Source organism: Meleagris gallopavo, chromosome 12, assembly GCF_905368555.1.
Source record: "Meleagris gallopavo chromosome 12, MGAL_WU_HG_1.1, whole genome shotgun sequence".
Classification (NCBI taxonomy): Eukaryota; Metazoa; Chordata; class Aves; order Galliformes; family Phasianidae; genus Meleagris; species Meleagris gallopavo.
Window position 1 is genome coordinate 7,035,760 of NC_139415.1, and position 27,927 is coordinate 7,063,686.

Consider the following 27,927-nt stretch of genomic DNA (forward strand, 5'->3'; position numbering starts at 1 on the left):
CTGCGGAGCAGAACTGCCGTCAGGCGGCCCCGCGCCCCGCACCGCCCCGATGGGGGCGCCGTAGCCCTCGGCTGACCGGAAGTCGCCGCTCGCTTCCGCCGCCGCCTTCCGCCGTCGCCGTGGCAACGCGGGGCGCGCTCTGCCGGAGGCATGGTGAGCGGGCGGGATGGCGGAGTCGGGGCCCGGCGGGGCGGCCCAGCGGCACCGCTGCTCTCTTGTCGCCTGCAGGCGTCCGCGTGGCACGGCGTGGGGCTGCCGCCGGCGGCGGAGGAGCGGGGCGGGCGGCTGCGGGCCGCCAGGCTGCGGGCGGCGGTGGAGCGGGAGCGGCGGCTGGAGGAGGCCGTGCGGACGGTGAGAACCGCAGGCGCTGCGGGCTGGGGGAGCGGCGGGGCCGGGAGGCGAATCGTGGCGGCGGTCCTCGTTCCGCGCAGGGAGAGGAGCAGAGGCAGCAGAGGGAGCGGCGCCGGCTGCAGGAGGAGCGGCTGGCGGTGGAGCTGGCGCGGCTGAAGCACGAGAAGCTGAGCGATGAGAAGATGAGGCAGCAAGTGCGGGAGAACAGGTAGGGCCGCCCGCTGCCTGCTGCTGCTTCCCGCCGTGGGAACACCGTTTTCCCATAGGCACCGGGCTGCTTACAATCGGATACGCTTTATCTCTTTTTTCTTTTTTTTTTTCCCTTCTCAGTCTTGAACTTCGAGAACTCGAGAAAAAACTAAAATCTGCATATCTGAACAAAGAGCGAGCGGCGCAGGTCGCTGAGAAAGAAGCCATAGAGTTTGAGAAAATGGTAATTCCACGTGTCCTGCCCGTGCTGCTTCCAGATCCTCCTCTGTGTGCAGCAGCCAGCAGCGTGCTGTGGCACAAGGCTCACCTGGCATTGTGGGGAAAGCAGCAGTGTGCAAAGCTGTGTGATGGGACACGGCAGTGATTTCACGGCTCCTTAATGGTGGTGGAGGTGCTGTGTTGTTATTGTACAGTGAGCAGTTATTGCAGCGAATCCCTGGGCGCAGCGGTTGGAAATGTCACTACTGTTAAACATGTGTGTCTGAGTAACTCCAAAAAACACCTGTGGGCTTCTGTGTGTGTATGATGTCAGTGATCAGGCAGAAGATTCTGAGTGCATTAAAATTTGACACAGAATACAACGTAAGCAAATTGCTGTAAAGACAGCGCTTCTGCTGAGGATGTTCTGCATAGTTCTGCTCAGTCCAGTTATCACACCAACATGAGCTTGCTTCGCTCATACGCTGAATGCTCTGCTTGGTTCTAGCAATACTTACAGTTGCCTTTAAGTACTGATAGCTGTTCTCAAGTTGTTTATACAATGGGGATTCTCTCCAAGGGTTCTTCTTCCTGAGCTGAGACATTCTGCATGGTGAAGCACTGAGAGGGGAGAGAAACTGGTTTCATTGTGCAGTGCTCCTTCTCTGACCTGTGTAATTTTTCAAGTGGGAAGTAATAATGGGAATAGAAAGGAATCTTTTATAGTTTTTTCTTTTATTTTCTCCTATAGAAACGTGAGGCTGAAATAGCCCAAAAGATGAAGGAAGAGTATGAAAGGGCAGCAAAAGAAGAAAGTTTGGCAGAACTGAGGCGAAATGAGGAGAAAATAACATATCAGCAAGAGCTGGAGAAGCAGCTTGAGGAACAGGAGCGGAAGAAGCAAGGAGTTTATGACGAGTTTCTGAAAGAGAAACTCATGATTGATGAAATCGTAAGGAAGATCTATGAGGAAGATCAAAAGTTTGTAAATTTGAATTTTTATTATTTTTTAATTTGCATATAGTTCCTTATAGGATTATAGGCTTTATTTCCTTGGCTAAGGGCCAGTGCAGCATATCATTCCTATTGAATAAGCATTTCTTGTCCCGTTTTAGTAAAAAGAAGTTGACTTGCATGGATTTTGCTGTTTTAAGAGCCAAAATATTCCACTTATTTCAGTCTGTCTTGTGTCCTTGTACCCAGACAGGAAATCAGCTTATGCTCAAGGTGCTCTCACTGCACCAGAGATGACTGCCTATCACAGCTTTCCACCTTGCCTCACATCCCAGCTTCCCCATGGTACATGTTGTGTGCTGGTCCTATGGACACAGATGGGGAAGGAGGTTTCTGGGGGCAGAGTGAAAGCGGAAAGAGTTCCATATAAATTTAGAACAGGTTCAGAGCTCATGAGGCACTTGGGCTCTTGGGCTTCCTTCTCTCTGTTCTGTTTGAATGGAGCATGTATAAAACAGAGTAGCTGTGAATACCAATGTGTACAGCCTGTCCTCCTGAGTAAAGGCATCAGACACAAGATTCCTTTTCAGAAGTAGTTCATGAATAAGTATTTGCAATTTAGGCATCTAGTTTCCAGCTGAATGGATAAGGATAGTCATTTAAATCTTAGTCTAGAATATATTATTAATGGTGAGCATGTGGTCTGCTCAGTGTCAAACCCTAGTATGGTAAATAACAATACTCTTTTTTTACTTTACACAGGAAAAACAACTTAAGTTAGAAAAGATGAGAGCAACTCAGACATATATTGAAGAATTTAAAAAAGAACAGGCTGTATGGAGGCAGAGGAAACAGGAAGAGATGGAAGAAGAAAACAGGAAAATTGTGGAGTTTGCCAACAGTCAGCGAGAAAGAGAAGAAGATTGGATGGCCAAAGTTAGAGACATGGAGGAGAAAAAACAACGACTTCAGGCCATGGTATTAAAAATTAAAATTGTAGAAAAACATATTGGTATTTTTCTCTTTTACTTAGAAGTCCTTCCTTCTTATAATAGATTGCCCAGAATCTAGAAAGAGAGCAACAGAAGCGTGACGAACTGGAACGAATACGCCAGGAGCTGTATCTGGAAGAACAACTTGAAACGGATAGAAAGAAGGAGATGGTGAGTGCTGGGAGGCAGCTGAAGCCATACCTGCACTGGCTGTGGGGAAGCTCACTTTTTGTGGACTTCTGCAGATATGTATATGGGAATTTTGGCACTTGTCAGGTACCAGGTGTTTTATTATGTAGACAGTAACAGCCACTGTCATTTTCTTCTCTGAGAAATCAGATTGGCTGAAGATGAATTTTTTCAATCAATTTTCAATATACAGCATCTTACTGAATTTTCTTTATAGGCAGAAATCGAGAAGAGAATAAGGCAACGCCTAGATTTAAGGCAAATGTACGAAGAGCAGTTTGCTTTGAAGAAGATAGCACAACGAGCTGTGCAAGAGGAGGAAGAAGCCTTCAGACAGCAGATGCAGGCCAAGTTTGCAGAGGATGATCGTATTGAACAGATGAATGCTCAGAAACGAAGAATGAAACAGCTTGAACACAGAAAGGCTGTGGAAAAACTTATTGAAGACCGTCACAAACAATTTATTGCAGATAAAGTAAGAGAAGTTTTCAGTTTCACCCTTGATCTGAACCAAACTATTTTAACATGAGAGTACTCTATCCTACATCAAGGCTGTAGGGAAAGGACAGGAGAACTGCAGAGAAATGGCTGGGGAGAAGGGGTGGGAAGCACATCCTTGTTTTGCTGAACGAAAGGCATCTTTCTAGGGTTAACTTTTTAGAGCTTAAAAGATAGAGCCTGTAGATCCTTGTATACCTGACATGCTCTGCAAATAGCTCTTCAAGAGCCATGAGATCAGTGACACAAATGTTGTCCAGCTCAGCCTCCCTGATCAGCCAGCACAACTGAGGTTGTGCCCCGATTTCAGACTCTGTCCCCTTTTAGCATCTGAGGAAGAAAAACCTTTACATAAACTGAAAACATCTATCGTATGGTTTTCAGACTGCACATGTATAACATGAGTTGTAGTTTCTGGTCATCAGCACAAGAACACATCTATTTTTCCTTTTCCTGGAGCAGAGCAGTGAAGCAGGAACAGACTATGTTGTCTAAGAGCTGGCAAGGAACCCGAGCTTTGCTTGCCAATCTTTTAAAAAGGGCTTTAAAATAACATAACTACAGCCCCATGTCTTGCTAATCAGTCTTCTCTTTTGTCAGATATTTCTTCTACTTAACATGTACTTTGTTTCTTTTATACATGCTTTTCATCCTTTTCAAATCTATTTTCTTGTGACCAGGAGTCAAAATTAAATGAAAGCTCAAAATTTACTCCACAAAAAAAAAAAAAAAAGAAAAAAAAAAAGAAAAAAGCACCTCTTAAATCCTTAGGTTTCTATTGGTGGAAATAAATGTTCATGGAGCTGAAACTCAATAAAACTTGCTTGTTTATTGTAGGAGCGTGAACTTGAAGAATGGCAGTTAGAGGAGAAAAGACAAGCAAACATTCGTGCAGTTGTTGAAGAAGAGAGACAGAAACTCCTGAAAGAACATGCATCTAAATTACTGGGTTATCTTCCTAGAGTAAGTGATTATCTGTTAAATGCTTTAAATGTTTATTCTATAGATGTTGTTTTTTTTCTTGGCTAGTATAAAGTAAAGTTGTTAGCCATGTGAATTACATGGAGTGAATATTCTTGCTGTATCAGCTCTTGTCTGCTCACGTTGGATTGGAAAGCAGTGAAAGAACACTGAGAAGCTTTGGGCTGTACTGCCCTATTGAGGCCATGTGCAGAGCTTGCTGATTGCTTCCACAGCTCTTTGCAGATCCAAAGCTTTTGGGATACGGAATGTAATTTTTAAAGCAGGGCTTTTCCAGCTAGAAAGGGCTCCACTAAAAGGCAGTTTTGACCAACTTCCTCCATTTGGGTTTTAGGAGCAGGTTATCTGTGTTGTTGGCTGCCTTGTATCTCTTCTGTTGGCATGGAAACGAGCCCTGTTCCCTGTTACAGTGCAACAAACGGCAGGGCTCACAGAAGAATGTCAGTGCTCACTCTGTTCATCCTTGTCTTTTTAAAGGTTATAGAGATGGAAGCAACTCTAGTAACATGAACGAAGTATAATTTATTTTGTATTACATTTTATCATCATGAAGATCACCTGTTGGTACACCAATGAACAGAGAGCTGCTTTCAGGATGTGAAGATGCAATTAGAGGAGGGAGGGAGTTACTCAGACGTCTAGAGAAATTATTTCCTGCAGTACTGAAACGCATTGTAAACATAGCAAACTTTATTTTTAATCAAATAATTAGTATACTCACTTTGTGCATGAATTGGTAAGACTTGGAAGTAGAGATTCAGAGAGTTAATTTCCAGTGAGGATGCCATTAAAGTGCAACACAAAAGGGCACTACTTTTGATGTAATTTCCTGCTTTGAGTTGACTGTTGTTGAACAGCTTTGGCTGTTCCAGTGTCCATGGCTCATATCTGCCCCATGGTACTGAAGTCCTACTGTTCTTTCTCTGCTTTAATGAGACCTGAATAGGGTGTCACATTGCATGGGACTTCACTCAGCATGGATTGATAGCAGAGTTCTGCATAGCTCTGAAGTCTCCAATACTACTTCAGCACACCTGAATGTGGAGATGAAGCCCCAGCCAAGCCAGTTCCTCTTTTCAGTGTAGTTTCTTGATTTTTTTTCTAAACCTACAGATGTGCTCTGCTGCCTCTAAGCATTTTTATTAGAAACAGAATGCAGATAAACATTGTCTTTTGTATAATGCTTATGTGACAATCTTTACTGGATTCTTACCCAAAAAACATAGTTCTAGGTTAGCACCAAGTAAAGCAGTTATAAGTTCATCCACTGAGTTTTGGTGATGCTTTTCAGAGCTATTTGTTATTTTTCTTTTATTTTTAGATACAATCATTTCCATTAGAAAATTCAGAGATCCATAATTATCTCTTTAATTTCTTTTTATCTTCTGTGGTGCTTCTTTCTCCAGGGAATACTCAAAGGCGAAGATGATATTAACATGCTTGGTGAGGAATTTAGGTTGGCTTATCAAAAGAGAAGAGGTAATCCATCTTCTGAAGAGAGCTGAAATTTCCACTGTCTGCCCTCCTGCTTTGCCACTAGGTGTCATCTGATTGCTAATGAAAATGTCCATTTGCTGGTAACAGCAAGGAACTTGTTTTTATTCTCATAAAAATCTCCATTTTAAGACTGGAGCTCTGAACTGAAGAACGGCTCATCTTATTTAAATGCACTTAAATTTTTCAGGAATAAACTGCTACAGATTTCTCAATAATCTATCAGCTAAGTACAACTGAGTTACTGATGGAGCAATGTTTGAAAATGTTTTCTTCTGCCACCCTGCAGAAACCTGAAGTAGTGTAAGTTCAGATGGGTATCACATAACAGGCAATACGATTATTTTAATGCACTGTTTCTGTTTGTAAGTTAAAGATGTATCTACATTTGCATTGTGCTATTAAATAACTAATCTAAAGGTAGGCAATATAAATCACTAATGGTAGATCAGAATTACTTTTTCCACTGCTAGCTCACATGACTGTGCTAGTAAAATCTGAGATGTAATTCTCATTTTGAGGTCAGAGTCATAGACTCATAGAATTGCTCAGGTTGGAAAAGACCTTAAAGATCATCAAGTCCAACCATGACCTGTCCATGCTACCCTTTGCTAAATCATGTCCCTGAGCACCACATCCAAACAGTTTTTAAACACATCCAGGGATGGTGACTCAACCACCTCCCTGGGGAGCCTATTCCAGTGCTTAACTACTCTATCTGTTAAGAAGTTTTCTCTGGTATCCAACCTAAACTTACCCTGGTGCAACTGGAGGCCATTTCCCCCCATCCTGTCACCAGAAAGAAGAGACCAGGCCCGCTCTCACTATAAGCACCTTTCAGAGTCATTGCTAATAGCCTCACTTCAGCACATAAACAAACTTTGTGTGTCACGTTTCTACTGAATCACTCTCAGGGAGGAATCCACTGAAATAGCTGAGGTTTAACAAAGCTTCATTAACCAGCATGGGCTTTTTTTACTCTTGTTCATTAGTATACATTATATGCTTGGCTCATCTACACTCACATTTTTATTTAATACTTGGTTATAATGATGAGATGATAAAATCGTTTGGGAGATAATGCATGTAGAGCACCTGTGATATGGAGCCATCGCTGCTGACTGTATCCATTACCAGTATCTAATGACCACAGAAATATATAAATATTTATATATATATATTTTTTTTTTCCTTGACTAAATAAAGTAGGAACTTTTAAACAATAAGCTGTATCACATTATAGTCACTCTGGCTTCTCTTTAGACTGAATGTTACTTTATTTAACAGTTTTGAATACTAAAACAGAAGAACAGATAACAAAGTTCACCTGCTCTCTGTGCCCCTTGGCTCCTTACAGAACAGACAGCTGGGCTTGGAACTCCACAGGAAATCTGTATTGCACGTGACATTCCAAAGCAACCTATCAGGCTTTTAAAAGTGAAATAATTTCTACGTGAGCAAAATCACCAAAATCCATTCACTGAGATACATTTGTTACCTATCATCATACACTACGTACCGTCTGTTTTGTATTTCAAACAAGTTTGAATCAATCGTTTCCCCACTCAAGAGCTTTCATGAATTCCTCTTCAGTAAAAGAAAGCATCCTAGCAGCTTCAATGTGCATCTCAAAAGAAATAAAAAATAAATCAGGAGCAGAAGATAAAGCAGCATGAGTGACAAACACAAAGACCTGCATGACTGAAAGGGGCTTCAAATCGATTGCTCTGCGGTTTCATGCTGTGGTTTTGATTGAGGCTCACCTGTTTAAGATGAAGTTGCTATTCATATTTTTTGCAACAGTTTGATTTTATAATGTGAGGATTGTGATAAATTTTATGGTTAATATTGCAATTTCAGCTCTAGTGAAAGGATCAGTGGCTTCTCTTAATTCTTGGGATAGCTTTAAATATATATTTTTTTAATGGAGCGTAGAAATTACTGGAAAACCAACCATTCCTGTGTCCTCTTAACAACACATAAGAAATACTGTATGCATTCTTACAAGCTGATCAGCATTCAGCTAAATTTTAAGCTATACAAATCAAATGTATCACTAAGATTCAGTCAGAGTAGTAGCGCTGCTAAATGTATGATTTAATGTTAAATGAGTATTTTAGCAAAAAGATTCCAAAGTAGTATAATCAGCATGAAGCAAAGCATTAAATGAATACACCTTGCTAAGAGATGGCTGGAGCTGACCACCCTTTGCTGCATTGCTGTAAGTCATGCTGTACAGAGATGGTCCATTATGGCACATATGTGTAGGAAATAGAACATTGCTTTGAGTGGAACAAACAATTTTAAGCTTACTACAGGGCTGCTTTCTGATTAAAAATTATAATTGTCCTCAAGAATGTCATCAAGGTGACTGAGGAGAAAACAAGGACTTTCAGGCCAATGTATTTGCACAGAGCTGTCACTCAAAAACGAGCAGCAGCCTGAAAGCCCTGGAAGCTCACTGCTTTGCAGCTGCTGTCACAGTAAACATCACAAATGCCACATGTCCTCATCCCCCTCATCCTCATCTCTTACCAATGTTTCAAGTGGCAAGAAAAGTGTCCTGGCTAAACAGTTTTTCAAACACAAGGACTGTTTTGAAGGAAACAGGAACAGTTCACATCTACAAGGTCTCTGATTTTTCCCTATATGTGTACAGACACCTTGTTGGTTCCAAACAATGCCTAGTAAGCATATATAACTCCCACAGATAGATAGCCTAAAACTCAGGTTTAGGTCCACTTTTAAAACTAAGATTTTCTATGATCTTGAGGCAAGCACAGGATGATCTAAAGACTAGTTTAAATAACAACAACTACTTGCTGGCAGCTGCAACTCGTCCTGCTAATGGATATTTAATACGTTCTGGGTGGGTTTTTTTTCCTCTACTATTCTTCATGCAGTAATATATCCTCACCTTCAGGTGAGGTGCATCTGAATCCACAAATATACTATGCAAGTGAGCCAGGCTAGGTTCTCCTTAAATCAACAACAGGCTGCTGTGGAATGAAATTAAGTTCTTCTGGTGATTATGGATATTGGTGTCATGTGAGCTTAGCTGCCTTTCCCAGTTCCTTCTGCTGGGAGGGATAAAGGCAGCAGTTAGTATCGTTCTCAGGTTCTTCGACCTCCTGCCTGTTCTGAAAGGACAACAACTAACAGCAATCTTTTTCTGTGAGTGTATGTTCTTATTAACAGAAGGGAAATGGTTTCTTCTATTATCTGCAGTTTTGATGTAATATTAATAATTTTTTATTTAAGTTTTGTGAAGCTTATCTGATGCTGATTTTGGTTCAGTCAAATGATGTTCCTTGGTGCTCCTTTCAGTGAGTTGGTGTTCTAGAGAATGAATTAGCTCATGGATGGAGTATCTATGCTATGGTTTTTCCATTCTCAAAATAACTTTGAAGAGTTAAGAGAGCAAGACAAGGCTAAGTTAACACTATTTCTAATGTTTCTTTTGTTCTGGTGTGGTCAGAAAAATTCATTCACTGGAAGCTTGTGAGCAGCCCTAGTTGTTCTTATTCCAATTACCTGTTCTCCTTTGTTCTGTGTAGATGTATTCAAAATCCCAGGGTGTGTTTTCATGGTGTGGCTCTCTGTTCTTAAGATAAGTATGTGCAGTCTGTGTTATGAAGTTGCCACTTCATATAGAACTGTTCTTTTTCTATGGAGGCTCAACAAGTTCAAGTGTTTACTAAGTGTCAGGTTCTCTGCAGTAAAGGGTAAATGTTCTGTTTTCTTATTGTAAAGGTTACTTCTGAGATGCTTCTGTTCAGGTCACCATTCCTTGCTTTCTTCATCTGATAGCCTTAGTTTGTGAGTGCAAAAAGAAGAGCCTTAACTCTACCACTGATACTTCTCGTTCTACTATGCTGTTCAGTGCTTTGCATCAATAAACATTCAACACTAAGCAAGTGTGAACCACTGTAAAATTAAAATCATATTTACACTATTCTGAGGCATTTAGCTCAGCATGTCTCCTGTGCAGCCTCAGAAAGAAAATTGCATTAGGATTGGACGCAATCAATCTTTTAAGCAAAAGCTGTGATGGAAGTGTAAGACCTAAATGCACCAGTAAATGGAATGATTTTTTTTATTTGGGCAACATCTTTTAGAACATACTCTTTTCACTTCAAATTGCTTTCATCAAAACTAACAGGGTCTTTCACTTTGTTCCAGATCTGTACATGTACAGAACACCTCAGAATACAAGTACCAAGAGGCAATATTAATAGAGAAGGGCATACTTTGAGAATCCAAGAAAAACGTGGGGCTGAAACGTAATGGCTTAATTGTGAGAGGGCACTAAAGGTACAGCTGTTGATAGAATAAGAAATATGCTGGAGAAAGAGGCAACAAAACCAAATGCTAAAATGAATTGTATTGACGCAGCACTACGGGGAGCTGCTTGCAGGTACTATCTGAGCAGTGTTTCTTTTCTTAAACAAACAGATACTCTTGATCTCAAAGCTTGTTGGTGGTAATCTTTCACCGTGGCAGGGATATGTTCCAAGTTAGGAATTGAGCCAATTCCAAAGAGGATGTTAGCGATGTGTACTAATGAAAGTGAAGCAGCTGCTCCACTGCACTGAAAATTTCTGTTCTTGGGGCTGTGGTTTATGTGAGTGCATTACTTGAAAACAGACAAGTTTAGCTAAGTTATTTGAAAGACAACAATATTTAGGTTCTTACCTTTTGTCTCTTTAAAATATCAATTAACTTCAGCTGCTTTTTAAAACCAGTTATTAGTTCTCCTTTTTGTTTCTGCAGTTTCTTGTTTTCTGCTTTTAATTCTTCAATTGTTTTGAGTTCTTGGTTAGTTACATCCTGCCATGGGAAGGTGAGAAACGTATTACTCATTTAAGTAAAGCTTTAGCCAGAGAAACTTGGCATAACATTATAAATGGCAGATGTTAGCCACATGACAAATCAGGAAATAAACTGGATGCCTTAAAATATTCCCTCACCAAAACTTAATAAAAACTCAAAAGCAGGCATTTACTGGCTTCTAACAAGGTAGATTAATATTGTAGTTTGCCTGTATACTTATTAGGTGTTTAAGTGTATCTCCCTCTCTCTGCAGGCACATCTAATTTCAAAAAAGAGGGGCAGACAGGCTCTAATTTTATTCTATGCATCTCTTCCTGCAGTAGTATCAGTAGAAGTAAGTTACCAGGCCCCTTGCTGATCTATTGTAAGTTACTTCTGGGGTAGCCTGTGAAAGATGGCATACTTCCAAAGCTGATCAAGCCTCTGGGCTCCTTCTAGCATTACTGAATAATCACAGACTTTGTTTTTCTAAGCCACTGTACCTTGTAACTTTGCTTCAGTTTATTCAGCTCTGCTTTATACCTTTCTGCTTCTTCCAGGGCCCTATTTAAGCGAACCTCTGTTGCACTCTGACTGCTTGCAGCTTGTTTTTGTACACGCTTTAAGTTCTCTAATTCCTACATAGGAAACAAAGGATAAAAACAAACATTATGAATCGTGGTACTTTAAGGCATGTCACAAAAGCAACACATTTACAGTGATGGTCATCCATGAGAATTTGGATTTTTGTGGCCTGCAAACAGAATCAAATAACTTCAATTTCACTACTCTGTCCTTTTCCTTTCACCTTATACATCTGGAAAATGGGTCTCTCTTTCTAAAAATCTCTTAACATTCCCTTAAACGAACTGTGGAACTGATCGCGTAAGACTATGGGATTGACTGGAAAAAAATAAGATGTATGCTCAGTGCAAAAAATGGGAAGTGCTGCTGCATCCAACCTGGAGCAGATTTTGGAACAGCAACTAGTATTGCAGCTGCTTTTTTTTACCTCTTTTTCTCACAGATTATCACATGTAATTAACAACAAGAAGTTAAAACAGCCTGTTTAAGATGCCTCAGGGCAGTAACTATTTCATCTAACTGAAAATAGTTTCGAGTGTTTATGGCAACAATCAAAACAGTTCCCTCTCATCTCTGATATGATAAGTATTAGTGCTGCAAGTCAGGAAATAAGGAAAAGAGACCAAGCTGAGAAACAGTAATGAGATTAAAGGTTGGGGAATATAGATAAAAGACAAAGTAGAAGAAATAAGCAGTTCTGGCAGAAAGAGCACATCTTGTCATTTGTGAAAAACAGACTTTTTTTTTTTTTTTTTTTTTTTTTTTTAAAGAAAAAGCCTATCAAACTTTTGGGTACATAAAGGCATTCAGTTAAGCAAACAGGGGAAGGGGCTGGCCTTTTTGTTAGCCTTCAACCTTCAGGCTCTCTTGTTTCTGAATTGCCTTTCTCCACCCTCCCTTCTCAATATTTTATAGCAGTACCATTATTTGTCATGATTAAATCTAGTAAGAAACCTTGTCAGCTTCTAGAAAATGCACCAGATTAGGAATAACTGAAGCAAATGAGGGAAATCCCAAGCAAAGACAACTGAGGAAAGAGACCATATTCTGTTCAGTGTATTCTATCTTCCCCATGTTTTGAATCAAATGTTCTCCTGGTTACATTATATATACCACCCAACTGGAAGTATTACATGATTTTCTTGTCAACCTCTCCAGCTCTCAGCAATCACAGAAAAATACATGCTGCTGTTAAATTAAGTTGCAAACAAACAAAGCTGGGTATAAGGCTGCCTGCTCTGACTAGGCAGGTTAATGCTGATACATCCAACTGCAGTGGCTGGTTTACACACAGACTATTTCAGAGGACAAAGAGCCACCCTTTGCTCTACTTGTAGTTTTGTTTTGTTTTTGAAACTTTCAGCAAGTTCTGCAATTTACACCAAAGCTATCATTACGAGAACTAATTTTTAACAACTACAAGTAAAGTCAGAAAAATTTGCTTGTATTTTTCAAGACTTTATGGATTTGATGGTAGTTTCTGAAAAGGTTGCTTTGTCTCTTGCATATCTTTTGCTGAGTATGATTGTAGAAGCAGAAGAAAAGCAAGTATCAAAATTGATCATTTCTCCCTCTTACAAAGTGACAAATACAATTCCTAAAGCTGTTTTCAGAGATTGAAATGTGAATGGAATTGCTGATACGAATACGCTGAACTTGTCTGAAGGAACTAATCTGATGATTTCCCCCACTCTGAGATAAATGAGGCTAATATTTGCAATACCTTTTCCAGTGCAACAACCTCTTGCTGTAATCCTTCGCATTTTTTGCTTGCTTCTTGAGATAACATCTTGTATTTCTCAGTCTGAGACTGCTGCACACTGATCTTTCGTTGCAGTCTCGTCCTTTCTTCTTCAGTATCTTTAAGCTGAGATTTTAAATTCTGATTTTCATCATCCTGTTTGTCAGCAGTTAGCAAAAGCAAACAAAAGATTGCAGGAGAAAAATGTGATAGCAATATATTTGCACTTCTATTTACAAAATATGCACTGTAGATATAAAGATTATCATTTTTGAAAAGTGCTGTTATTTTAAAATATCAAGATGCTTCATGGTGGATTTCACAATAGCTGTGAAGACAAACTAAGAAAACAAACCACCAATTTAGCGGGGCAGTATTACCAAAAAAAAAAAATTTTTTCTCCTTATGCAACTTTCTGCAGTCTTCCATTTCAGACTGTCCTGTGGTAATATGCAAAACATTTAATCCCCTATCATTCAAAGGGTTGAGAAGAAAATAATAATTGCAATAATAAAATGAATAATGGCACATAGGTATTTTGTGATTTCTTGTGAGAAGAGATAAATGTACACCTTAGGAAAAATTCTAGGAAAATTAGAAAATATAATTACTAATAAATCGGTTCTTTATGTTTGAAGGGATTATCTGGTTTTGACTTAAAAGTAAGCTAATGTTCCTGGATATGTCAAATCCAAGTTTCTCTTACCATCAAGGGAATCCTGTGTTAGCTTCGTGACCTAATGGCAATTACAGCCCACATTAAGCCTTACAATTTAAAGGCATTCTACTTTTATAACCTTTTAGATACTGTAAGTGAATTCTAATGTAGGTTACCTCAGAGATATGTTATGTCCTTCATTTCTTTAAAAAGAAGAAATCACGACATGTACAGAAATGGAGTTTCTATAAAAACAAGTCTCTCCCAACCCTACCACCCTAAAAATCTTGCTTGAATACATACTTCTCATGTGGGAAACGTGTGCTTTATCCTAAGTGTTCAGTGACCACAAACACCTCAAACTTCCACTTCTGGATGTTTCAAACAGACTTCCTTCTAATATAATTGTACTGTGAATTTGCCAATAGGAAAATCATGTGATAATTTCCACACCACACAATCTAGTATCCAAAATGATGCACGGTGTGATGGAAGCAGAAGAATAGGTACATTTTCTTCTGTCATCTGCTACAGTAACCAAACTTCATAGAGTTCTGGCCGTAGAACAATGAAGTTCAATAGCTGCTGACAAAATGGTACTTGATTTGAAAGTGAAAATGTCTTTAAAATCCTTTTAAAAATGTCTTTAATACATTTGGATCACAGCACAGACATATGAAAATGAAGAAGCAACTGCACAAATGAAACAAATGAAATACAGTAATGAGTACAAATATAAACTAAGAAAATGCTACTTCTAAATTTTTTCTTGAGGTATCTATCTCCAAGAAAAAGAAATATTGTCATGCTCTTTAACTCTAAATCAAAACCTTGAGAGAAAACACATGGGTGGTTTGCCATATATCCTGAATGTCATAATCAAATTTGTCCTGGGGGACAGGAGGGAAAAAAACGTTCTGAAATCAATAGACCATAACTAACCATCATCTAATTGTGAAAAGCAGAAAGTTAATTCAAAAACCTTGCTTATTTAGAAATGAGAAAGAGGCATCTGAGCATTTCAGACAGTGCAGATTAAAAATCTCACTTGTAGTACGCTCTAGCAGAAACAGACCAGTACAGCTTTATCCTGCCTGAAATCTGTAGTATGATTCACTGTAGTGTGTAATCCCAAATACAGTCCTTCAGAATAAGTATAATCTTGAGAATGGTGTTTTAAACTGTTTTAATTGAAATATTCCACTTTAAGTGGATCACAGAAGAGCTGTTTCCACTTTCGTTTTTTTCCCTGCAAGGACCCCCCACAGTACCTGACTAAACTTCTGCAGCTTACTAATGTCTCACTCCATTTCTCTGCAACTATTAGCCAGCCCTGGGCAGCACTTGTCTTCTCTGCATACCAAAAATCTGCTACCATCCCTCCTCATCCTTCTCAGGCAGTGACAGACATGGTACTCTGCAGCAGTGCGTGTCCATAGAGCTGGGCACATCTTCAGCACCAATCATTCTTTCCTGTCTTTTTTTTTTTTTTCATGCAGTATGCTTTATTAGTTCTTAGTTCATGTTTATCCAGAAATCACCATTCTCAATTCAAAATTCTTGGGAAATTAAAAAAAAAAAAAAAAAAAAAAAAAAAAAAAAAAAAAAGGCTAATAAAAAAAATAGAGCCCTGTTTTTTTACTAAATGAAGGAAAAAAATCCCTTAAAAACATAAATAAAGGTGAGGAAATTCTGATTATTTGTAAAAGGGGGATAGACTCAGGTTTTTTTCACAGATAAGAAAACTTACCTTTCTCCTGCTTTCACACATGATGCTATCCAGCTCTTCCTGCATAACGTGTAGCTTTGCCTTAAGAAACCTGATTTGTGCTTCTGCAGAAATAAAAAGTTACCCTCAATATCCCCAAGGACTCATAATTCAATGTAGAAAAGAGACAAGACCGATGTAAGAACAATTCATTTTCTTTTTTGTTTTTAAAAAAGCATGCTATGTTGATAGTCTACTAAACAGAAACAGGTAAATTGAAACTAACATTCCTAAATAAATGTTGCAAGTTTCTAATTCTTAGGGAAAGCTTAGGATGAATTCTTATTTTTAATGACTGAAAACAGCAATTCTAGAATACAAAAGACTCAATTCTTAAAATTGAAAACTTCTGGAACTTTTTTCATACTGCACTGTATGTTACAGCATGCTTTAATCTTGAAGTCAAGGAAACTGCATCATAAGGCAATTCAACAAGTGCAATCAATCTGAAGCTGTGATTTGTGAGTTACAAATAACTTTATGTTGCTCCCGAGGAATTAAATGTAGGCTGTAAACCCTTCCTAATAGGTAAATACCCCCCTACACAGTAGTCTGTGCTTTTTTAAGAACACTTCTAACAATACTTAAATAACCATTTAAGATCCAACGCATTCAGAGGGTGTTTTCCCCAAATGCAGTACTTTCTCGCTCTGGGGCAGCTAAGAAATACACTAGTTTTGTGACAAAATGAGTGGAGGGAAAGAGAGCATGTTCTTCTGCTTCCCATTCCCCACTCTCTCACGGGTTATTCACAAGGAACTCCCTTTGAACTTCCACACGCACAAGGCATGAAAACAAAATGAGGATCAAGCTGAGTAACACAGGAACAGCCACTATGCACAGCAGGTACAGTGGGAAAAGAATGAAGGAGAGGAGGAGTAAATCAGCTGAATGGGAATGGATGGATGGGCACATCTGTTGATTTGCTCTGAGAATTCCTAATAGAGAATTCTAAGTAGAATTCCTTTTATTTCACACACCTTCCCTTATTAGCTGTAAGGTGCAGCTGAAGTTGTAACTTCCAGAGCTGCAGACATACTAAAGACATCACATTTAATTCTCTCATGTACTCCTGTATTACTGTTTCCCTTCTTAAAACAGATTATATGTAAGTATTCACAATAGGGCAGTAGGTTATCTAATTCAGTTAGAGAAAAAATACTTTGTTTAACTTGCTTTAAATCCAACTTAATGTGGTGTTTGCTATTGTTTCTGTTTAAAAACAAACAAACAAACAAAAAAATAGCTTTCCTTTTACCATTAATGACCTGGTTACAAAATCTTCCTTCCGAGTAAAGGGTGAACCCAGTCTCAACAGGGGCTACTTAGTATCTAGGTCTACTTTCTTGTGATGACTGTAACTGCTCTGTGAGATTTACCCTGCTAATCTGCTCCGCAACAGTTTCTTCACCATGTCAAGGATGAACTGCTGTTGTCTGTGAGGCATTCAAGGTGTTCTCAACAGGCAACAACAAATTTTAGAAGGATAAATCATTCCACAGTGTTTTCAGTTCATTTCATCATTAAAGTAACAGAAATAATCCTCACTATTCATGAGCACCAATAACTCCCCTTGAGGTGTAAGATTCCACTGCAGTACAAAGCAATAAAAAAACTATAATAAATAAATAATCTGAGGATCCGTATTGGGAGATTTAAAGAAAGATTTGCACACAATTACATGAGGTTAGAAACCAAGCTAATTCTGTGTAAGTATGCTTGCTGACACAGCTGATAGATTATATGAGGGTTTTTTTTTTTTTTTTTTTTTTTTTTTTTTGCATTTCTTCAGTTGCTGCAGTGAATCTGACTTCATGCTTACTTTGCCATTGTAAGAAATGACATAAACCTTTTAACACCCCAGAGCCAAAAAGACAGATGTGCATCGTGCCTTTAGCTGCACTGGCAAAAGAGGCAGTCTCCCTTCCCACTGCATTTCTAGGGCAAAGAAACATTAACTCAGAGCACGAATATCTGGAGGATCCTCATTCATGTGCTGTAACAGCAACATCGCTTCATTCAAGAGACTTAATCCACAGATTTGAAGAAAATCTTTTCTCTAAAGGCAGAATTTGCAAAAAACTGACGTTTATTTTTTTGGTAGTATAAGCTTAGCATCATGTCTTTCTGCTTCCTGAAATTGTGTTATCCATATATTCAACATTTGTAAAGGTTCAGATGTCTTCTTGGAAAGAAGGAAATCACGATAAAAATTCACTTTTTCCCCCACGATTATTCACATATGACCTCATCTTCCTTTAGGACTACTTAAGAAAAACCTTTTCATTTTAACACAATATAACTTAAGGGCATAAAACTTTCCCTATAATTTCTACATATTTTTTTTCTTTTTCCCCTCTAGGAGAAATCATTACTAACAGTCAGGGAGTACAAATAACATATGAAACCTACCTGCTCCAATTTCACTTGCAGTGTTTGGAATAATATCATCATCCAGACAATCTGGCAAACCTCTTTTCTCTACTTTTCCTTCAATTTCACTCGCTGTTTTTGCTAAAGAAAAACCACTGCAATCCTCCAACATGGCAACACCATCAGCATTTTGTGTTTCCAGATTGATTTCTGAACTAGAAATCAAGCAAAAAGAAAAAAACAAAAAAACAACAACAAAATTAAAAAAAAAAACAAGCACTGGTTCACATTTATAATATAAAGCAAAAATTACAGAAATATAGTATTTGCTGTATCTAATGCAACTTCATTGCTTGCTCTCACAAAAACTAATCAGTGGCAATCTCTCATTTTCTTTATGTAAAATACTATCATCTTCCACGTGATTACAACAGCCTTTGTATTATAATGTAGAAGCAGATAAATTACTATTTTCTACAAAGATGGTTTTAGTACTGTCTCTTTCTCACCCAACAATTTCATACCTCAGAGTAGGGGAAAGAAACAGGAATACTCTTTTGGACTTAACTATTGTCTTAAATTTCATTTTTTTCCTTTGTCTGTTAGTTCTACACCTTATGTTTGGATAGGACAGTTTGCTAATCCTAGAAGTTGCAAATGTTAGTTTTTATAACAGCAGTGAATACAATGTATACAACACAGATGCTACATAAGTCACCTCCTACAACTTCGAGTTCACCTTATAGGTTCTGCATCTGTGCAGCTCTACTCCTAGCTCTCGTGATGTGGTGCCACCACAACAACCTCAGTGGAATCAAGAAGGTAGAAAGGGTCCACAGATGACTCCCACATCCCAAAAGATGTTCTTGGCCTGTACTGATTTTGTGTTCTGTCACTCTGCAGACCATTTTTATCCTATTTTGGATCATGCTTTTTCTTGTGGCAGTTTTTATTTGCTCTCAGGATTTTATCCACAAACATTTTTCTATTATTTCTCTACTCTTCTGTTGAGAACCCAATTTCTTGGTCTTATGACCTTGAATTTGCTATCAGAGATGTAGCTGTTCAGCAAAAACTGAAAACCCCAGAAGGCTGTGGTACTGTTACTGACTTTCTCTAGTTCTGTAAGCCCTAGATTCACCAAAATAGCAGAGAAGCTAGAAGGCCTCATGTTTCCCATAACAGGTCTGATCACAAATTAGCCTGCACCACTGGTGTGAATTCTGTTTACCCCAGATGCACTGTGAGTGTGCTCATTGGGCATCCTTTTACTGACAGAGTTGACAGAGCTCAATTTTGTCAGCCTCCAGAAAGCTTGAGTGGAGGTGAGTTTAGGTAACCAGACAGCTACCTGGGGAGCTGACTGCAGAAATAATTTGGTGCATTTCATCATACAGCTATATATAAATGTAGAAGCATGTATGAATAAAAATACCCCGCTAAGACAAAAACAAAAACCAAAATTCTTGATTACAAACAACAACAAAACACATGCATAATATACCTTGAAGTTATTCTTTTCCCTTTATTTCCAGAATACGTTCTGTTCTGAACCATGGATGCAGAAGCACATTTCTTTTTGTTTGATGGCTGTAAAATTTCCCAGAAAACAGGGATTTTTATTAGTTAGTAATGACTTTTTGCTAGTGTGTGTTTTGTCTTTTTATTTCCCCCCTTTTTTCATATATTCAAGCCCAACATATGATTTCCTAAGTCTCAGTATCTTAGATTTATTCAGTTTTATTTTCACTAGTTGTTATCTTGCATATTTTATGCCCATGTGCCCAAATTATATACATTGAAACGTTACTACCTTGTAGGATCTTTTTCAGATGCACTCATAATAAATAAATTAATTGATGATAAGGCTCCCAGGTATTATCAAGTTATTAATTATTTACTGTGGACTGTGCTTCTTTGAACACTGTTTATCATGTCTTCAAAAAAGCCTTTTTTAAAAAGAACAGTACTGTTGTAATTTAAGATCTCTACAGAAAGATCTAACAACTTTTTGTTTCTTTCACCCAAGTAAATGATCTTCAAAAATGAGTCTACTGTACTCTGATAAATAAGTGTGAAGAACATTCTGGAAACTTTAATTTGTCTGCTGAAAAACTCAATGTAATTCTAATTGGAGACCAGCGAGTTACATTAGTAACTCTAGTAACTCTCCTAATCTAAATCTCCCTTTTCCTTGCATTTTCCATCCTGTATTAAATTCTTTTGACTACAAAAAGAATGTAGAATTGCCCTTAGTATTATACTGGGGAAAGGAAGAAATGGATTATGTTCTAATGTTTTGTACTTAAATTCTTAAGTTCTTAAATTGAGGTTCAAAACACTGAGCACTTCCGAGAAGTGATACATAAGCTTTTACAGAAGAGAAATTTAAAATACAAAAATGAAATACAGTGGAAGCCTACTTATCCAGTGGTGGAGCTGCAGAAGAAAGCATTGGAGATGCTGCTCCATCTGTTCCTGTAACAGTCTGCTCTGAGCATCCTTTCCCTCAGGTTCCCTACCCATGTAAGCCCCACACAGCATGGCCTCAAAAACAGAAGTAATAGGCAGAAGCAAAATTAGTTAGAATAATTTTGAGTTTGATACCTTGGTGTGAAAGTGTGTAAGAGATGAAACTTTAAGAAAGAGTGGATCTCTGCAGGAAAAAGAAATAAATAAGTTCACTGAGTATGTATAGGAAAAATCAACATTTTTGTGATAACATCTACCATCACCTGAATTAGGAGAGTAACATTAGATATATCTACCATCAGCAGTATGTAGGAACATGTGCCAGGTCAAATCATAAATTCAGTCTCATTCTCATTTCCATTCTATCTCACTTGCTACACAAATCACCTGAGGAGTCTAGGATAATTATTCCATTATGGTCTCCAACACAACAGTTTGCTTATGTACTGGAATCTGAATCTCATCTCTTGCAGTGCAGGTAGCTGCAGCAAATACGACCAGTGATTCCCTGTACCAGGGAGCACTTAGCTAGTGTATGGATGGAGCCTTAACAGCTTCAGCAGGAGAGACAGGCAACAGGACCAAAGACCACCAGCAGTTCAGTGACTCACGTGCTCACCTGACATTCCAATAAGTGAATTAATGCAAAACAATGAAGATATAGGCCTGTGTTCTGTACCTCTGAGAATGGAAATGCTTAAATTGACTGTTGGCAGTCGACAGGGACTGTGAAAAAAATGGGAGATGGGAGCAATTTATTTAAAGTAAATTTTTAAAGTCTCACCAAATTTCCTCTGAAATACATATTGCCAATACTGTATCCATTTTATAGATTTCGGGGGGGAAGGAGGGGGACGGGAATGAAGGATTAGCTTTCTTATCTATTTATTTGGCTGAAAACTAAATTACAGGTTAAATGATTGTTTTGGAAGACAGCAGAAAATGTTAGCATGTTGTGTACTATTCAAGTTTCTGTCAGATGTACAATTTCTTTGTTTTCAGAGTTATGTAGATCTCTATCAATCCCCTGAATGATTACCTTTTTCTACCACTTTTTACAGCTTCTAACTCCTCAATTAACACGTAAGCTTATATTTGTAATAAATTTTGAATTTTAGGCACATTAAGTTACCTCAGTATTTCGGTCCAGCTGATCTAGATAAATATTTAGGTTTTGCCTTTAAAAAATTTTAGACACCCGTTCAACAACAAGAATTATCTGAACAAAGCTCTAGAATGTACTAATCCAAATAAATAAATAAATAAATAAATCCAAACAAAACCAAAACCAGCACAGGAGAAATTATCTGTGCGGCTGGCAACAGTCTTCAAGAATAGGATGATTAGTTTTTGTCTATTTACCCTATTTTCCTCACACTCCCTTCCTATTGGCTAGTTTTACAGAGGACGTAGAAAGTGAGTTGTTGCCACAGAAATAACAGTTACATTTTCTGAAAAATATGAAAATACCACATTTGATGCTCAAAAAAACAAGGCATTCTTTCGATCAATAGACTGGTCCTACCGAGTCCCTTGTCCCCCAGTCTTCCTCACAAAACAAATGAAAACCTAATTGTTCACCAAATTTCTTAAATTTGTTTATCCTTATTAGAGTTTTTTCCCCTTCTTTCCCACCACAACACGTTTTCAAAGCCTTGCAATATAGTTCTATAGTTGCTGGGAAGTGAAATGAACGTGTAAAACCTGAAAAGGTATACAAATAGGTAGCTGGACAGTTGCAGTGACACTGAAACAGAAGCTAATGTTTAATATTTCCATCTCAGCACGTAAATACGAGGTGCATGTGCATGAGCAAACCCTTTGTGTTTGCTAATCCTATTCAAAGCCTGCACGATGCCTGCCCATGCGCACACAGATCCCATCTCTGTGAGCCTGTGATGATCTGAGGAGCAAAAGTGTAAACAAAAGCTGATTTCAATGCAGTGTCAGTGGAGCTGCTTTGTCTCTGGCTCACATTTCTCTGCAAAAAAAGAAAGCTATGAAATCTTCTCCATTACTTATTTTAAAATACATCCATACAGAATGAGTTGAATATTTTTGCATTTTAACATTTGTTATTAATTTTTGCCACTTGTCTTTTTTCTCATTCTATCTCCTACTTAATCTCAATGTTTTCCCTTCATTCCAGTGTCTCTAGTGTTCATTTTCCATACAGGAAATAATGAAACTTGTTTCAAAAATATTTTAGATGTTTCCTTTGAATTTGTGGCATATTTGCTTGCATAATTTTGCAGGAAAAATAAATATCAAATACTTGGAACTAATCTAATTGAATGGCCTCAATGTTCACTCATGGATAATCAGTGTGCCTGATTTCTAACATACACTTGTATTTTTTTTTCACCCCAGCATGGGATTTCAATTCTCTTCTTATCCATGTTTACTAGAACACAGTGCTTGTTTTAAGATCTCTTAATTTATGTAGGTAATTGATAGATTAGCTGCTGCTCTGAGGCACTACTTACCAACATTTTCATAATGATTCCAGCACTCCCATTTATTTCAAATGTATGCCACCATAGCTGCTAACTCTTGGTAGGGCTGATTCCTCTGATCATATTAATTTGTAAAATTACTCTATAGTTCAACTTTGTTTTGAAGTTCATAGAAATCTTCTGTCAAGAATTCAAAATTCAGCCAGCAGAATATAATACTAAAGAGAATCTATGTACTAGAATATGCTTACAATGCAAGGCTATACCAATAAGAGATGATGTATTTTTGTTTTTTTTCCTGACCTTCACAACTTACAGAAACAGCCTCAAAATAGCTCAGAAATAACTGTTACTGTAGTAGCAAAGGTTTTTGCTGGTGTACAGGCTTCCATCACAGACTTCTTGACACAAATTTGGTAATATAGTAGATCAAATCCCCATTAAACTGCATATCTCCAACTTAGCCTCTTTCAGTGCTACCAATATACAAACCTTTGAACAACTGAGTAAATATTGGCAGGTACCACTCTACAGCTAACAGATTTGAACATAGAGGCCAAAACGCACATTTGGGCATAAATTCTTACAGACCAAAAGTATGTAAAGTGTAATGATATCAAAATTCCAGATGGTGGCAGCTGAATGTTTGTCTATCTTGGGTTTCTTTGTTGTGGGGATTTTTGTTGTTTCTTTAAATAGTGCATTTCCTGTTCCACAGCATTTAAGCTAAGTAAAATTAGAATGAAGATAAAAACTATTTCTTTATAAACTAAACTGGTTACTTGCATTTTTACACATACTTGAACTACTTAGTCTCCTAGATAGGATATTTCAGCAAAATTAAGACTTCTACGAAAACAAGGAACACTGGTTTAGCATCAGTTAGTTAAAACAATAGGATAATATTTAGACTTCACTAATTCAGTGGTCTATGCTGCAAAGCATGACTAGGACAAGTCAGGGAGTACAGATGATGACCAGAGATTCCCCATGAAATACACATAGCAATTGTAAAGTACATACCTCTGTTTGTCATCTTCACAGTACTTAGTTTGTACTGAAATTGGTCTAGATAGTGTCTCTTGTTGGCTCTTCTTTATTAAGGAAAAGAAAGAAGTAAATTTGGGGAGAATATGAACAATAAAAGAGAAATTATATATTTGTAAATCACAGTGAAACTATAGTAGACATGGCTGCTTAAGTCTACTGTAGAAAAGGATTTTTTGAACATAAGATAAGATAGCTTGAAATCAAATCCGCCACTATCCCCAAATATTTATTTCTGCTTCAGAAAGTGTAACTTAAAACTTCTGCAAACTCATCATGTTAGATGCTGTTATCCTCCCGTTCTTTGAAATGCAGAGGTAGGAATGCATAGCAGGTGGAACAAACTTTCAGTTTACTGTATTACAGCACAAGCCTTAAATATAAGTCTTCATTCGTACAATACAGCCATAATTCAGACACTGATATGTTGTTATGTTCTTTAGAGATCAATTTAGTCAAATGCTAAATGTTGAGATAGCTTCTGTGTTGCTAAGAAACGGTTAGAAAGCATAATCCAGAGCTAAAAGTAGTTATCCTGTTTTCTTTTTTAAATTCTGACTTGTTTTTCTTTTGTTGTTAAATGTGCATCTGTGCAATCAGGCAGTGCTACATCTATTAAGTGTCCCAACAATATTTGATCTGCAGCTGCGTTTAGAGGGGGGAAAAAAGTGGTTTGGTTGTTGCTGTTTTTCAAAGGAAAGAGACTAGATGCTATTTTGGGTGCTTCATCTGCTTCTGTTCAAACAGCCTCAACTTACCAGAACTCTAGAGGAATGTATGCTTTCATAGGACACAAAGAATGAAGTTTAATAAACAGGCAAAATATTTTGGTTTTTAAGCTTTTTTTATTTGAGTGAAACCATATTTTGAAAATTTCTAATAAGAAGGGCACGTTCTCTAAAGGTGTCTTGGGTATAAAACAGATCACCCCAGCTCTCTCTCTTTTTTTTTTTTTTAATAACTTGACCAATTTTCATATAAAAATTGGCACAAAGCCACACTAATGTTAAAAGAATATACTAACAATAAACAGGAATTTTTCTTCTGTTTTAAGAAAGCTTCCCTTTAACTAAGTACATATTTTCTATTTATAATGCTTATTCTTTGTACTCCTGTCAGCTTCAGCTATGTATTTCACTAGTTACTGCAGCATCTGGTTTTCAAATACCAAAATAGCATTTTATTTAAGACATAAAACCGTCTGCAGAGACTATACTTAAACATCATAAAAAGCTTTTTTAGCTGATCTTATGTATAAGTGCACAAATGCTCTACACAGTTATGTGAATATCCATCTATCTGATGAAATTTTATTATATACTGTTACTGCACGTGTTTTTAGTAAAGTTTACAATTTTGAAGGAAGGGGGTTGGGAAAAAGCAAGAAAAGCTTAGATTGAATCTGAAACCAAACTACTTTTAGTTGTCACGGTCGAAATAATTTCTTTTGAAACTTGACCCTGCGTCCATGTGAACCAAGGCTGAATTATATAACAGCCTGCATAACCTACTCACCATTACTTCTTCAGTCTGACGCATCAGTTTTTCTCTTTTTGCTTCTAATTCTGCATTCAGTTTCCTGAAAGAGTACAATAATCATGCTTGTCACTGAATTTCTGAAAGATTTAAAGATGTACATGTGAGCCTGCTAGCACTTGCCTGAACTAAGTGAAATTTTAATAACTCCTACAAAGGAGCAGCAAATACTACAGGGTATTACTCAAGTTGATTCATCAGTGTCTTGGCTTTCTATCAAATCTATAGTAATAAAATACTATGTACATATGTTTAGACTGTAATAGAATCACAGAATGGTTTCAGTTGGAATGAATGCTTAAAGACCGTCTATCCCAACTCCCCCGCATTGAACAGGGACACCTACAGTTCCCTCAGGTGCTCAGAGTCTCTCCATCCTGACCTTGGTGTCTCCAGGGATGGGGCATCCACATCTCTGGGCAATCTGTGCCAGTGCCTCACCACACTTATTGTAAAAACTTCTTCCTTATATCCAGCATAAAACTCCTCTCCTTTAGCGTGAAGCCATTTCCCCTTGTCCTGTCACAGCACACCCTGCTGATGTGCATGTCCCCTTCTTTCTTACAGCCCCCGTTCAGAAACTGAAAGGCCGCTCTCAGGTCTCCTATCCTCCAGGCTGCACAGCCCTTCTGAGACAGAAAGGGTATCCTTGTTTTCTGTCATGTCACTGCTTAAACCACATTTTATGTCCTTAACTCCACAGCACTTCTGTTTTCAGTCACGATCCTGAAGCGTACTTCAAAGCAGGGATTAAAGCAGTGGCGTTCAATGACGTGAATATACAATTAAAACGTGTCACCATATTTATATGGAGGTTAGTAGGACGAGTAACGCCATTTTGTTAAGTAGCAAAACCGAAAGCCCCTGAGCGAAGCGATGCCCAGCTCCCCGGGGTTCCCGCACGGCACGGTGACGGAAGGAAAGAAGTTACAGCCTCGTTCTCAGCGCGCCCAGGGACGAGCGCTTCAGAGATTCGGACAGCGGGGATCGATTCCCCGCCAGCCCGCAGCGAGCGGTGCCGGGGATGTTAGCAGGGCATGCGAGCAGGGACTGCCGCCGCCCCCCGGCCGCCCCTTACTTGTAGCGCTCCTCCCGCGCCAGCAGCTCGCCGCTCACCGCGCCGCTCCCGGCGGGCACTGAGGGGCCGCCCGGCACTCTGCACACCTGCAACGAGGGCGACTCAGCGTGCGGCCCGCACCCTCTGCACTGCGCCGCGCCGCGTGCCCGCCTCCTCGCTCGTCGCCCCGCGCCCAAACCGCCGCCTTACCCGCGACAGGCCGCTGCCGCCCGCCGCCATTTTATTCGCGCGCAGGCTGCCGAGTGGCGTCGCCTTCTCCACGGCAACCAGCCGTCCCCGCTCATCCCCCGTCCTCTCCGCCGCTGTGGGCCGAGACACGGCTTTCTTTTCTCTCCCCCGCGGTTCGTAGCCCTTGGCAAGCCTCTCCTGGCGCCGCTGGGTTTCGAGCGGCGGCCACATTTCGGATCTTGATGCCAAGTGGAGAAAGTGAAGCGATTGGTCACACGTCCCCTCGCGCGCACTGTGTGGAAGCCCTCTGTCAAAGCCCGCAGCCCGAGGGCGCGGGAGGACGGAGCCCTGCCCAGAGGCCCCAGTGTGTCACTGGGCTGCCGGCCATTGGGGCGAGAGAGAAGGGACGCGGTCTGAGGTGCCATTATACGCGACATTGTACTAAATCTTTATTACTTCTTTTTCCTTCGAGCCTTTTGGCTTTGCCTGCGTTCTGTCATCGTTCCGTGATGGCAGTTGTTTCAGTCCTACCCCACGGATTGTTCTTTTGCTCTCTCATCTGTGTGTTTTCTGTTTTATGGTCTCTTTAGCCTTGTTCTCTTGTTTTTCACCTCCACACTGTTTGGTTTTGTTGCATTTCTCCCTGTCACCCTTCATTCCCTTTTTTACATGTGGCTCTCCCCCTCATCTGCTCATTCAGTGATATTTCCTTTCATGTGTTTCTAGATGATGATGCCCTCTGTACAATGGTTGATTCCCTCATTGGCAGCCCCTGAGTTCTGCACTGTACGCTGCAGCTCTGAGAAAGAATCAGAAAAGCAACATAGTGAGCAACACTGAGTTCCAGGGTCAGAGGTGTGGATCCAGATGGCCTTAACAGGGTCAGTTCATCAGCATTTCTATCTGTCTTTTTGCACCAGGGGAGATTCAGGTTGGATGGTAGGAAGTACTGCTTCTCTGAAAGAGTGGTCAGGCGCTGGAATGGGCTGCCCAGGCAGGTGGTGGAGTCACCAACCCTGGAGGTGTTTAAGTAGTGTTTAGAGATTGTGTTGAAGGACACTGTTTAGTGAGAACTACTGGTGATAGGTGAATGGTTGGATGGGATGATCTTGTAGGTCTTTTCCAACCTTGGTGATTCTTCTATTATATGTATATCTGGATATCTATATAGCGATCATAATACATTGAATTATGTAGACTCTATGTGATTTCAATGAAGAAATTTGCAAGGGGGAATTCATAAAGGCTTGCTTGACTGAACATAGAGGCTCTGTGCATAGTTGAAGGCTTTCTGTGGAAGTATTAATTGAAAAAACAGAAGTGCGTGGAGGAGATTAACTTAGAGTTCTGAGACATGAAGTGTAAT

General features: G+C 39.1%; 2 protein-coding genes across 8 annotated transcripts; one reads left to right on the forward strand and one right to left on the reverse strand.

Moving 5' to 3' along the window:
- Nucleotides 1-7,093, forward strand: MNS1 (meiosis specific nuclear structural 1). 3 transcript variants are annotated; one of them, XM_085233649.1, is made up of 10 exons: nucleotides 1-153; nucleotides 229-351; nucleotides 432-559; nucleotides 682-784; nucleotides 1,511-1,739; nucleotides 2,474-2,691; nucleotides 2,769-2,876; nucleotides 3,112-3,369; nucleotides 4,230-4,355; nucleotides 5,780-7,093. In XM_085233649.1, exons 1-10 carry the CDS (start codon nucleotides 151-153, stop codon nucleotides 5,876-5,878), a joined length of 1,395 nt encoding a protein of 464 aa, XP_085089775.1. In that variant the 5' UTR covers nucleotides 1-150; the 3' UTR covers nucleotides 5,879-7,093. The 3 variants fall into 3 exon arrangements, with proteins under 3 accessions (XP_085089775.1, XP_085089776.1, XP_085089774.1); XM_085233648.1 differs by having other exon boundaries at nucleotides 91-351; XM_085233650.1 differs by lacking the exons at nucleotides 432-559; nucleotides 682-784 and having other exon boundaries at nucleotides 86-351.
- Nucleotides 4,876-27,003, reverse strand: TEX9 (testis expressed 9). Of its 5 annotated transcripts, none has more exons than XM_085233655.1 (13): nucleotides 26,583-26,875; nucleotides 26,394-26,479; nucleotides 25,295-25,358; nucleotides 23,756-23,823; nucleotides 20,412-20,460; nucleotides 19,309-19,394; nucleotides 17,844-18,019; nucleotides 15,414-15,496; nucleotides 12,988-13,161; nucleotides 11,183-11,317; nucleotides 10,563-10,697; nucleotides 7,387-7,494; nucleotides 4,876-7,295 (listed from the first exon to the last, which is right to left on the reverse strand). In XM_085233655.1, exons 1-12 carry the CDS (start codon nucleotides 26,790-26,792, stop codon nucleotides 7,417-7,419), a joined length of 1,344 nt encoding a protein of 447 aa, XP_085089781.1. In that variant the 5' UTR covers nucleotides 26,793-26,875; the 3' UTR covers nucleotides 4,876-7,295; nucleotides 7,387-7,416. The 5 variants fall into 5 exon arrangements, with proteins under 5 accessions (XP_085089781.1, XP_085089780.1, XP_085089778.1 ...); XM_085233654.1 differs by having other exon boundaries at nucleotides 23,756-23,826; nucleotides 26,583-26,874; XM_085233652.1 differs by lacking the exon at nucleotides 26,394-26,479 and having other exon boundaries at nucleotides 26,583-27,003.
- Between the last annotated feature and the right edge of the window lie 924 nt (nucleotides 27,004-27,927).